General features: G+C 42.2%; 2 protein-coding genes across 2 annotated transcripts in view; one reads left to right on the forward strand and one right to left on the reverse strand.

The window, feature by feature from the left end:
• The window catches only part of cdk17 (cyclin dependent kinase 17), a 48,559-nt gene extending 47,223 nt beyond the window's left edge, over nt 1-1,336 (forward strand). Inside the window, exon 17 of the mRNA XM_030720027.1 lies at nt 94-1,336. Within this exon, the coding sequence (XP_030575887.1) occupies nt 94-134 (41 nt within the window). The 3' untranslated portion in view covers nt 135-1,336. The remainder of the gene's footprint in view (nt 1-93) is intronic.
• Nucleotides 1,337-3,359: 2,023 nt separating this feature from the next.
• On the reverse strand, nt 3,360-12,766 carry elk3 (ETS transcription factor ELK3). Its single transcript, XM_030720322.1, has 5 exons — nt 12,437-12,766; nt 9,011-9,265; nt 8,189-8,914; nt 6,935-7,057; nt 3,360-5,124 (listed from the first exon to the last, which is right to left on the reverse strand). The coding sequence occupies exons 2-5, from the start codon at nt 9,215-9,217 to the stop codon at nt 5,029-5,031; spliced, it is 1,152 nt and encodes a 383-aa protein (XP_030576182.1). The 5' UTR covers nt 9,218-9,265; nt 12,437-12,766; the 3' UTR covers nt 3,360-5,028.
• Nucleotides 12,767-12,998: the final 232 nt, after the last annotated feature.

A 12,998-nucleotide genomic window follows, 5' to 3' on the forward strand; every position in this document is an offset into this window, starting at 1 on the left:
GGGTATTTTAACCAGTAGGGTTTATAATGCACTTCTGGTGTAAATCAAAGGCATTATGCGTGTTGTAGTTCATAGTTTTTTCTCTGCTTTCAGGTAACAGCAAGATCAACAGGAGGCAAAGCATGCTGTTCTAGTGTTTCATGAAGAAGGTGCCCCACTTCATCTTCACTTCCCAGCAGCCTCTTGCATGAGCCCACCTCCCCTCGGAGTGACACCCACACCACCCATTTAACTACACATACACACACAAGCACTCACACATACATACATACATACACACCCCATCTGAGCAAGTGACTGAGTTGAATCTATTTGGAGACTGTTTATTTATTTGGGGGGGAGAGGGTGAGGATGAATTTTTTTTTTTTGCTGCTAAACTACTACTGTCTGTATTTAACACACAGTGTGTGTCTGCGCGCGTGTGTGTATGTGTGTGTGCACAGTGTGAACTCGGGATGCCATGCACAGTTGAGCAGTCAGTAAGGTTACTCTTGTTCTCCTGACAACGATCCTCCGGCTTCTCGTGAGTCAACTGATGTTGATGTCGATGCTGTGATCCAAGTTGTTGTTCTTGCTGTGCTTGGAGATCGGAAGCTTCAGTTTTTTAAAAAAATATGTATATCTATACATACATATATATATATATATTTGGAGATTATGTTTTGTTTTTCCTCGAGCTTCCGTGACTGAACTCTACAACATTTCCAGAAACACTAGACAGTGTTGGTTGACATTTTTCCAAAACATTTCAGATCAACTTTCCTTTCAGAAGACCTGCTGCCCTCTGGGGTTAAACTGAAAATCAGAAAGCATGACTCTGAGTGGACTGACAGCTGAGGGAGTTAAAGAAGCACATGCAGAGCCTGATCTAGCTGAGAACATCCAGCCTTTGCTTCTTGTGTTCTTTTTGACCATTGTGGCTCACCAACGGGACCAAAACCGAGGAGTGACGGGGAGGCAAAGCAGATGAAACGAGAAATATTGGCGCTGAAAAGGAAGTCACGTGACATCCCACAGGAAGCCAGCAAGCCTTCCCGAAAACCTCTCACAAAGCTGCCAGGACTTCAGTGCTTTTTTTTTTTTTTTTTTTTTATGTTATAAAAGAAAAATGCAAACTACACTTTCTTGCTTTGTGTGCGTTTGGAGATCTCTCTGCAGTAATTCTTTGTGGTTAACTTGCACTTCAGTGTGTTTGCGTGTATTTTGTTTTTCTTTTTGTTTTCTTTTGGAATCAGGGACACGGGCCTCGACAGGGCCGAGTTTACCCGACAGTATTAAGATGTGTTCTCCGTGTCTGTGACCTCTCCTTGTGAAACAGCAGTGTCGTTGTGGCATGTTCTCGGAGATGGGGCGGGAGGGTGGGATAGTGGGGATCGGGGAGGGCTGTTCAAAGGCAAACTGGTTATTTTCCACTTGGCGTCAGACCACTGCTCTTTAGTATTTGTACAAAAATAAAAAAAGACATTTCAAATTGAAATTTTTACATATGCCCGCTATGTTGTTTGCAACCGACAGTGATGCTACAGATGATAAAGCCTGTTGAGAAGTCTTGCTTTTGATTATGTGTTTACTGAAACAAAGGGAAGACCTCCGCACATCACAATGTTGCAAATGTGCTTTGCATTTCTGGCTGATTTTAGTCGTATATGCACTTTTCTTATTGCCACAGACCAATGTAGGTATAGCCACATGTGGTCCAGATGTTTCTGCTGATCTTCAAAGGAATAATATGGCCACTTGGGAAATAGTTATGAGAAGACTGATACCATTCTCATGTCTGAATGCTAAATGTGAAGCTATATTGAACATTCGAGATCCTAGCAGGCACATTTTATCTACCTGGTAGGCTGGCTGTTTCACAGTGTCCAGCCTTTAGTTCAGCTTAAGTTTAGCTAAGCTGAACAGCATCACAGGACCTGTATCAGTTGCATCAGTTTTGTCATCCAAATTAAAAACAATTAAGCGTATTTCTCAAAATGTCAAGCTATTTCTTTAAATGATTAACAGTAACATCACATTTTTGTGGCAGTATCAAAGAGCTAAAAAATAAAAAGTCAGATGAAATCATGGAGATGTTGGAGAGTAACTGCACTCACAGTAGCAAAACATAGGAGTGAGTGCAGTGCATTATAATGTGCGACTAAATGCCGGAGTGCTTCGACCATCGCATGTAAGATGATCTGATGGAGGTTTTCCTGTTACTGCAGTTCTTTTGCTCGACATCTTAATGAAAATTTCATATTTATTGTCTTTAGATTTTTTTTCATTTTTTTTTTAAATGTCTGAGCTACAGTAGAGTTTCTGTTTAAGATACTGATTTGGTAGAAAAATGCTAGAAGCACTACTAATGCTTGATAAATTAATATATAAAAGCATTAATGTGTAAACCAAACAGTTTGCAGCTAACGGTGTAATAATCCTGTAAATATCTCTTCAGTAGGGGACTTTAATTTTCTAGAGCTGAAAAAAGGAGCTCATGTAATTAAATTCAGCTCAACGTGAACTGTGACAACACAAATACTGTAAAGGAAATATACTGTAACCAGTTTACATTTAAAATTGTGCATAAATTATCATGTTCCTAGGAAAAATGTCATTATATTAATGGTAGATTTCCTGTATTATATTGATCCATTACCCCACAGTTTGTCCCTTTAGTATAAAGTAGCTTTCTTTCTTCTCTTGAATTTCACATACTGCATGTTTACATGCTTTACTAGAATAAAAAGTATTTTTTTTCCAGACGTTATTCATTTCCTATACATTCTCCTTCAATCGGACTTAAAGATGCCGGATTATTTCACTGCAAACTGCAAACTGTTTCTGCTAAGAGGATTTTGTGTACATGAACAGCAGTAACATGCACAAAAGGAGATTTCTATAACAGCTAAATATTTATCATTGTAAAACTGTACTTTTTCAAATGTGCGACTGATCTAATTTTATGTTAATAGATCTGAGCGCGTGTGCGTGTGTGTGTGTGTGTGCGCGCGCGTGTGTGTGTATGTGCGCCTGATGCATGGAAGGCCTGCTGTGTTGTGAACTCGACCTCTCTGAAACACTGAGCTGCCGGTGAACAGTTGGTGTGTGACTCTTTTTACTGGAACTATTTATTTCTCATAACCATGGAAAGTAAATTTAAACTGTTTCCTAAAGGGACTGTGTGGCAGTCATTCTTTAAATGAATGTGTATTCCATCTGAAATGAATGATGAGCGCACTAGTCAATGCAAGGCCACAGTGCCGCCCATGTGTTAGTTGTATTGAAGAAAAAAAAAATAATTCTACTCCCAAAAAAAAAAAAAAAACGTATTTATTCAAAGAATGCAGAAAACAAGCAAATCACTGAGAATACACATCTATTAATTTCTCTAAAAAAATAACCAGGAGCCATTTAAAAAAACAAAAAAAACTTTGTGCAATTTTTGACATGGAATGTCAAATGTAAGCTAAGATATTTACATAATATCGAGAAAGGCACAGCTGGTAGAAGGTTTAAAAATACAGTGCATTTTTAAAAAAAATACAAGAAATTATACAGAAATAAAGACTTCCACAACGCTCTGGTAGCGCTCTGACTAGCAGGAGCTCTGCTAGGAGTCGGTGAAGGTCCTGCGTCATGTGGTCACATGTCCAGCTCAAAGAGCTAAACAAATTTTCATTATCTTAAAAAAAAAAAAAAAAAAAATCCTGAGACCTGCAAAATCCAAAATTGTGAACGTGGAGATTTTTTGGTATATTAAAAGGAAAGTTTAGCACAGGGAAAAAAGCTGACTCATCATTCAGGACTTGGTGGCTGTTGCAGTGATGACTCTTTACTGGCCTACGCAGCCTGTAGCGTCTAATTCTCCAGTTATGGTCCCTTTATGAACATTAAACTGTAACAGTCAGTTTAGCGTAGCAAAAAGCTAAACTGACTGTTTCATAGGTTACAAAATTCACATAACTGCACCTCTAAAGCTTACTGGTGATTGCATTACTAATTAAGTGTTTAACCCACATTAAAAAATGTGTGTAAAAATTGTAAGTTGTGGTTTTAGGGGTTATGTGCCAAACTTTTACTTGGCCATGACTCCCCACTTGGCATTAATACGATTTTTCCAGAAAATCCATCCACAAGAATTGGTGCTCGTCCTGGAGTATTGGTCAATGATCACCTAATGAGGCTTCACCCAAATTCTGCTCGATCACATTTGTCATTTTATGGGCACTTTTCCCATTTCTACAAGAATCACTGCTATTGGTCAAGTTTTAGTCAAATGCGATTAATTTGTCGAGGGCATGGCCGTTTGCAAACCTCCTCGACTTTTCAGTGGACTTTGATTCTCGTGTGTTTGTGCGATACAGCCAACCGATAACAACAAAAAAATAGTTTTCTTTCTGTACTTCACACATTACAATCACCGGTGACTTGTGACGGATTATTGATCATTGATTATACTAAATCAATGAGGTCTTGGGTTACAGTTCAGTTTATTTACAGATAATTCTTTCCTGGGTGAGCTTCTCGCTGCAGGTACTTGGATTTTGTTACCTTGTGACGCTGAGCCAGCTCTCACCTGACTGCAGCTTCATTTTATGCACACACGTGGGAGTGCCGACAGTCCTCTCATGTAACACCATCCCTACACAAGGAAGTACATTTCTGTGCTTCCTTTAATTTGCTGGTAGAAAAAAAAATGCACTAAATTTCAGATGGTCTGCATCACTTAAGCTGAGACTAATTAAACAATGATACGAGAAGTGTGATGAGGTCTGGCCTCCACTCCCCGTTTCTTTGCTTGAAAAGAAATTGAGAGATTTTTTTTGTCCTGAAGAAATGGCTAGGAAAGGCTAGCAAACACACAAAGGACTGCTGCAGATGCTCCTCTCAGAGAGCAAAGCAACAGGTCTGGGATCAATGTGTAGCAGGACTCGGAGCGAATCCAAATCCTCCGTGGTTCATCTTTGTTTAATGGTCGCTGGTTTGGTGCTAATGTGGTCCAGCTCGGCCTGCTTTGGCCCACTTCCTCGTTAGCTCGGGCTGGCATCAAGACTTGTGGGAGCTGGAGGAGAGCAGCAGGGGAGAGGAGGTGTCCACACCGGGTAGAGGTACGGGGATGGGTCCATTCAGCAGTGTGGGGAACTGCAGGAGGGGAAGAAAACACAACTTTGTTTAGTTTTTTATGAAGTGTAAATTTCTGACACTCTTACTTTGTAGTGTTTGTGTGAATGACTAAATGGTCCCCTGACCTGAAGAAGTCATCTGATGCTTTCTGGGGATATTGATAGAAAATTAAAACACCAACTCTATTAGCGGTTGCTTAAAGGGAATAAGAAATATATATATTTAAACCTGGTAGTTTCAGTCTAATGGAGAAAGTGCTTCAGCTTTCATTAGATTGTGAGGACTGCAATCGGGCTGCAAAACAACACGGGGACCAGATCCTGTTCCGAGGACTAAAACTCTGCGTGCTAGATGCTGAGCTTAAAAGTTTATTTGTGGTAGTGTGTGTGTTTGTCCAAGAGAGCTGATTTGGGTGGGAGAGGCTCCTGGCCAACCAACACACTCTCTTCTCCCCCTAGACAACAGGAAGTTGCCCCCTTTTCTTGTCCACACCAGAACGGAAACATCTGCAGCTTATTTTGAAACCCTTGGCACGCAGTGAATCGTGCACACACCTCTCACACATCGTTGTGAGAAAACTACTGCAGAGGTAAACCTGCCATATGAAAAGACTATAAAGAGCAGTCTGTATAAACTGAGGTAGTTTATAGGCACACACCAAGTGTGTATGCCTTTTTTATACAAATGAAATCATGTCAGGTTTTTTTAGAACACACTTTACATAATTATGTCGTAGTGATTTTCAGTAATTTCAGGGACAGAATTAGTATTATTTGTTTGTGTATAAGTTTTCTTGCACTTTAAAAAAACTGTAGAAAAATAAATTGAATTGAATTGAAGGTGAAGACATTAAGCTTTACCTGTCTTCCTTTAGTAGAAACTGCCAAAAATGTCTTATGTAGGTTTTAGGTGAACACATAGGCTGGGTTCGAGTCCCAGCCTGCTGCCAATTTGCCTGCGTGTCTTCCCCTGTATCTTTCCCCATTTCCTGTCTCCCTGCACTGCTGATAAAAGCCGCTGTGGCCAAAGATGAGTTCAGTCATTGCTTAGTGAAGTCCCATCTTGAATCCTCCAGCGGAGCATTTTAAGGGTTGCCATCTTTGTGTTTTAAAAACAGACATTATGAGTGAGGGAACATGAGGGACCATGGATGACACTGCATGGTCATACAGTTTCATCAGATCATACCCTACTTTGTGGTCTGTTTGATTCCAATTAAAATTAACTTTCTGTAATAATAATGATTTAAAAAAAAAACTGAAACTAGCAATTGAGACAACATAGTGTTAACTGAGCTCATAGGTTTGTTTTTCCAGCCAATGCAATCCCCTTGGGAAGTCCATCCATCTTTTATTTACAGTCTATGTAGAAAGAGTCTAATTTTTGCTGAATAATATTCGTAGCCACAAATACCAACCATAGCTCTCTGTAGCAACAAAAACCGATGTCTGCATTAACTTAGGGTAAGAATGCAGCAGACAGCTCTCCCTCCCTGGTTCTGCTGGCAGCCACTTCCTTTTAGAGGGGAGTTCTTCTTCCCCATTGTTGCCAAATACTGCTCATAGAAGCTTGTTGGATCACTGGGGTTCTCTCTCTAATATTGAGATCTTTACCTTACACTACGCTGTACCTTTGTTGTGACCTGATGCTAATTAAAACAGAAGCAAACTCAAATGAACTCACCTTTTAAAAATTTACCATCGCCCTTTAGTCCCTTCCGCTGTATGCTTATTTGGCACATTTAGGTCTAACAAGTGCTTAGCAAATATCTGCAGCTGCTGAAGGCAGCCCGTGCACATGCGTGGAAACAAAAATAAATGACCGTTACCTGGAAGAGGGGCGCGTGGCTCTGCAGCTGGGCGGGGCTCAGGGGTCCCACTGGACTGAGGCTGGACCAGAAATGGATATTGGAGAGCAGAGGGCTGGGAGTGAGCAGCAGACCAGACGGAGTCTACATAGACAAAACCCCAAATGAAATGTCAGAGAATAAATACACCAAGAAAGAGATGATGGTGTTTATTCTGGCAGCTCATCCAGAGAGCTGTTCACAGTCAGTGGTGAAGCTGTCGTGTCGCTCAGTCTCACCCAGCGTTCAAAGCCAAGTCTGCCCTCTAGTGATCTCACATCTACCAGACAGACAAACTGACTTGGCAGACCAGGAAGCTCCACTCATGCAGAATTCATGACATCTATTCTGTGTCTTGGTTTTCTAAGATGTTGGAGAGTTTTTCTTTTCTTCAGCAGCCAGTAAAAGGTGAAGGAATGCTTTTGTGTTTCCACTGTCAGTACAGTTCATTTTTAGCAATGCTAGATTGAAGACAACTGTATACTTATGGTTTTTAGCTGGTGACCTTTATTTTATTGCCTGCTATTGATCTGTTTGGTGATTTCAGTACCTCAAAAGGCTTTTGTTTTACCACTCAAAGCTGGCTTCTGAGTGTTGTTTTAGACCATTTACTGATGTTCAGTCCCCTAAGCTACATTTATGGTGTATTATTTAATGGCTTTTGCTTCTTTACCAACCATAACCCACCAAATTTGACCATCAAAAATCAGCAAACACCATAAACTTGTTTCACATGGTTCTATTCTGGGTATGAGCCAAAGACTTTTCATTAAAGTTCTCATATGTTCCTGTGGGTGAAAGGGTATTATACATACTAATAATAAGTGTGCACATGGACACACTTTAAAATTTTTAAATAATGAGTGAAGAGTTCAGCCTATACTTTCATTTTCCATCAGTGATGTATGCACAGCAGTGTATGATTAGTCAGTCTGGATAAGAGTGTTAGCTGAATGCCTGAATGTAGTCAGACTGTCCTGGTTTGGTCAGTGTGTTGTTGCCAGTGAATCGGAAGCTGCATGAACATATGGCTTCACTTATGAACCTCCTCCCTCCCTCCCTTCCTCCTTTTCTTTCCGCTCACCTCTTTCCATCTCCTCCCTGTCTGACTTTCCTCATCCAAAATCTCTTCTTTCGCTCGTCTGACCCTCCACTTCTCATTCCTCACCTATTACCCACTGCATTTCTGGAGGCATTAATGTGTGTATATAACATGTGTAATGTGTCATGATGTACCTGTGCTGTGAAGAAGGCAGGGGTCAAGGACCCAGATGGCAGAGCTGGGCTGTTGAGAGCAATTGAAACAAGGTCACTTCCTGTCAGGAGACGTGAAGGGGCGGAGATTTCCAAGCCTTTTGGTTTTCTTCCTTTCAGAGGCGTGCCATTGGCCAGTCCCCTCCTTTCTGGTGTTGTTGTGCTCTGTGACCTCTCCCTTTCTCTCTGACCAGATGACAGGTTTAGAGGTTGCGCGTTGGGCTCTAATTCATTGGTATCTGTGCTCTGGCGCCCCCCTCTCACTAGCATATGGGTGGGGCTTTGTGGAGGGGAGGAGGAGCTGGAGGAAGAGCGGGCCATCTGCGGAGACAGCCTGGAGGAATGGGCGTTCTCGGTCGAGGATGGGGGTGGGGTGGAGGGGATTGAAGAGTGGCCACGGTTGGTCATGAATCGAATGACGGAGGAGCTGTCGTCTGGGCGATCAGATCTGGGCTCCGTCTTGATTGGCCGATGCTGTTCTAAAGAGTGCTGCAGGGAGCTGATGGTGAAGGAGGAGTACAGGCCGGAGTGGAGGTATTGGCTCCTCTCACCCCCATCCTCATCTTCAGCCTCAGGTTCTGATGCGACGCCCCCACTTTCCTCACTGCTGCGACCTGACTCCACCACCGCAGGGTCCATCTTCAGAATCTCAGGGAAAGACACAAACTTGTAGACAAACTTTTGACCGATCACCTTCTTGATGATGTTCTGTAGGAGAAACAAGACGTGATGTCCAGTTAATCACAGCTGAACATCGTCAAACCACTCACACTGTTGTATGGTTTAAATATATACGCTCTGTACCTTGTCATAGTAGTAGCGCAGCGCTCTGCTCAGCTTGTCATAGTTCATGTTGGTCTTGTTCTTGCGCAGGCCCCACAGCTTGGCCACTTCCTCTGACTTGAGCAGCTTGAATTCGCCATCATTGGATGTCCAGCAGATGAGGTGTTTGTGGCTTTGGTCGAGCAGCAGCTGCAGCAGGAACTGCCAGAGTGTGATGGAGCTCTCCATGATAGGGGTGGAGGGGTGGGGGGAGGGGACACCAGAAACACAGGCGATCTGCAGTGAAGAACCAGGACTCAGTAAAAGCACTGAAAGAGTAAAAGAGTGTCAATCTATAATGGCCTATATTCTTTTGCATGGATTGCATTACAGCACAAACCATGAAAAAAAAGCACCTCTTCTATCCTTGAAGCAGTGCCAAAACATTCACATATCAACTGCTGGAGGAGTGAAAAGATGTGAAGCTCTGGAAGCAGCAATGCTGATGGAGGATTGCAAGTCTACATCTTAAAGCAGCATCAGTTATAACAGCTGCAGCATTAGCATACACTCAGTGAGTGTGAGCCAGCTGCTTCTTGCTATTAGTGCTGCCACTCTGACCCAAAACAAGCTAAAAGACACTAAAAGGTCTTAAACTGCATAGACGGGTGATAGAACTGTTTTTGTCAATATGTGTGTGAGACACTCTCTGCATTACAAATACTGTACTGCTCACTTTTAGAAGAAATACATTTTGTCCCAGACAGAAACCATCAGCTCAGAAAAACCACTTAATTGAAGAATGGGATGCTGTGTAAAATGTAAATAAAAATTTGCAAGTCAATTGACAGACATGAAAGAAATGTTACTGTGCTTTAAAAATACATCCTGTCTTTGAATGTGATACCATCAACAAAACAGTTTGCATTTGCATTTTAGGCAGTGGCTTCACTTCTGTGCAAGTCATCTGGTGTCCTTAAAAGATTAGAAATTTCTTTCTCTGGGAGAAAGTGTGAAAGAGGACATAACAAGAGGGGAGGAAAAAGGTAGTAGGTGGGTGGAGAAGAGGAAGACTGTCAGTGTCAGCACAAAAAAATATACCCTGATCCTTCTATGGTTCAAACTTTACTGAAAGAACAAGCCTTGCCTGCTCGTTCATTCTTCACTGCCTTTTAAAATGTTCTTTGAATAACAGAATAATAAAAGGCCTATTAACCTTTAAACCGGACATGGAACGGTCATCCATGAATGTGGACAATTATCAAATTTCAAGGATACCCCACACCCCCACCCCAAATGTTTAGAGCAACATGTATTGATCCCCCTCAGAAAGCATGAGGAAAGCTGTCATATGCTGAATTATCATCACCTTTTTTTTGTTTTTGTTACATAAATAAAATGTTTCTGTCTTACACTGATGCGCAAAAGCTGGGACCCACCCATGAATTTCCATTTGAAATGAAAAACAGCCTCTTATTTGTTTTTTTACTTTTGTTTTTGTTTTGTTCTGTTTTTTTGCTATAATGACATGCCCAGAACATTTATACACAATGCATGAAAATGAATAAAAGTGAATAAAAATAATGTTATCGCTAAAATCTTTACTGTTGGTCCTAAATGATCAGAAAGCTTGTATTAAGATGAATTTCACAATATAGTCGACTTTTTACTTGGATTACGTTGACTTACAGTTGATGTGTGTGAAATATAAACCATGTTTGTGGCCACTGGTTTGTGTTTTTGCTACTTCCTCCCGCAACTTCTGAAGAGACATAGGAAGTGTACACTACAGGACGTATTGGGGAACATCACTGGTGTTACAGTTTCTGAAAAAGAGCTCTTTGACCCTTTTTCTGTTTTCTTTTAAGATGCGAAACAATTTCCAAAAAAAGAAAGGCTTTCTGGGATTTCCCCAAACTCTAACATAGATCTCCGTACTTCTTGTTATTTCGCATATGTGCACAATTTCTGAGATCACGTGTGTGACACAGAGAGAAAGAGAAAGAGGTTCATACATTTGGTTGGTTGGTTTTCGGATGTTCCCATGGTGATAAAACAGGATGTGGTCAGTGACCTTCTGCCAAGGCAAGCCTGGGTTTAACTGACATGTTTACCTGTGGGTGTCTGCTTGTCTCTTTCTGCCTCCTTTGTCAAATAAATTAAATTACAAGGTGCCTAAAGGTGCACGCTGCAAAAACAAATAAGGAGCAATAATTCGCAACTACTGAGTCAATCTAAAAATACAACATGCATCTCTCGGTGTCTTTCTAAAAGGAAACCATCCAGCAAAGAGGGGGGGTGAAAGTGCATGTGGATGCAAACAATGACCCCATCATCATGAAAACACACACACACACACACACACACATTCTCGCTTCCTATTTCCTGCATGTGTGTGTGAAGTGATGGAAGAACTGTACTGATGTCCGTCTGTCTAAACGAGGACTTCCTGTCATTCTGTTTCAGGGGCGTCATTCCCGGTGAGAGGCCTTCCCTCTCCAGGACTTCCTGTCACAGGGAACCACCAGGAAAACACACACACACACACTCAGGGGTCTATACTTCTATAGAGATCTGTTATATGGGGTATGCATGCATGTCCTGATGTCAGACTCTTTCTGATCTACATTCTGCAAGTCTGGAGAGGAGAGAAGCAAAGCTGCAGGAACTGCTGATTTATGGAATTTCAGAATAAAAGCAGTCTGGCACACTGGTCCCCTGTGTCAAAACTTAACATTTGGTTGTCTATAAACTCCTTCTTGTGTAAGCTCACATGTCATGGAAGATCTGTAAATCAAGATTCTCCTTTTGCAAATGTTACTATGGGATATTCCCCCACTGTCTTCTGGGAGCTGTTCTGTCCAGCAGAAACAAACCAAAAGCCACATATGAGTCTATCCATTTTCTTTAGGCTGAGTATTTCTTATTTTTGGAAGTATGTCTGTGTGTGAGTGTGTATGTCTGTGGAAAGGGAGCATGGGGTTCTGCTGGAACTCAAACGGTTCTTTGTTTTTGCACCAGTGACTCATTTTCAAGATGTTGTCTGCTGCCAGCTTCTATCCGGAAGCGCATGGCAATTAGTCTGCGAGGTCCAGACAAACCAGAAATTCTACTACTAGATTTTTAAAGGAGCCACGACTGATTTTTTTCCACAGTAGCCGCCACTCTTGCCTTATTTAATCCTTCTTTCCCCCCAAATGTAGCTTCTATGAGTGGAATGATTTTTGTTTCAAAAGCAGAGAGTGCTAAAACTGCAGCTTTAACACATTTTACGCACAGCTTTAACTCGTTTTACGCACAAGTTTACGCACGACTTCAGTCGCATATCAAGTTGACACTGAGTGTCTGCCCGTTGCAGGATTTCAGTAGATACACTAACAGCTAATACGAGCTCGTTTCTGTCGCTCTATTAATCCGTGATGGGCTCACACACACTAACTTCAGAAAGTTGTACATAGTAGCATTTACCTAGCTGCGGCTGCTCCTCGGTCCGTCTGCCCGTGCGTGATGAGTGGGGTTTGTGTCTTTAAAGCGGTGTGTGTGCGTTGTGTTGGGGCTCCATGCTGCTGCCGCTGCCGTTACTACCCCGCTGTCTGAAAGCGGATCCGCAGCTTTTCTCTCTCCTGCCTCAGAGCAGGAAGTCGGGACGCGCAGACGGAGAACGGGCGCACTTCCTCTGGCGCAGTATTCCCGTCTGTGTAAACACATGCACACAGGCGCGTGCACACACTCACACAAAATTTCTACTTCCCATAAACACACCCCCTCCTTTAGACTACTCTCTCGCGTATGTTACAGACACTCAGGCCGAGCCACGCGCAGAACGGACGCACACACACGCGCACTCCCACTTTCCCTACATACACACACCTTAAATAAACAGCCTAGAGGTCGAGCACCCCCCCCCCCCCCCTCTCTCTCTCACACACACACACACACATACACACACAAATATTGTAATCCTGACTAAACTCAGCGCTAAGCCAAGTGACAACTGACGTCACCTTCTTCCTGCTCACCGGGAGGGGTT

The sequence above is a fragment of the Archocentrus centrarchus genome, chromosome 23 (assembly GCF_007364275.1).
Source record: "Archocentrus centrarchus isolate MPI-CPG fArcCen1 chromosome 23, fArcCen1, whole genome shotgun sequence".
Taxonomy (NCBI): Eukaryota; Metazoa; Chordata; class Actinopteri; order Cichliformes; family Cichlidae; genus Archocentrus; species Archocentrus centrarchus.

Coding starts and splice junctions, on each gene's coding strand:
- elk3 (XM_030720322.1), bottom strand. CDS start 9,217: ATGGAGAGCTCCATCACACTCTGGCAGTTCCTGCTGCAGCTGCTGCTC. Junction 8,915..9,010: donor TGCGCTACTACTATGACAAG/GTACAGAGCGTA, acceptor TTTCTCCTACAG/AACATCATCAAGAAGGTGAT. Junction 7,058..8,188: donor CTGCCTTCTTCACAGCACAG/GTACATCATGAC, acceptor TTGTCTATGTAG/ACTCCGTCTGGTCTGCTGCT.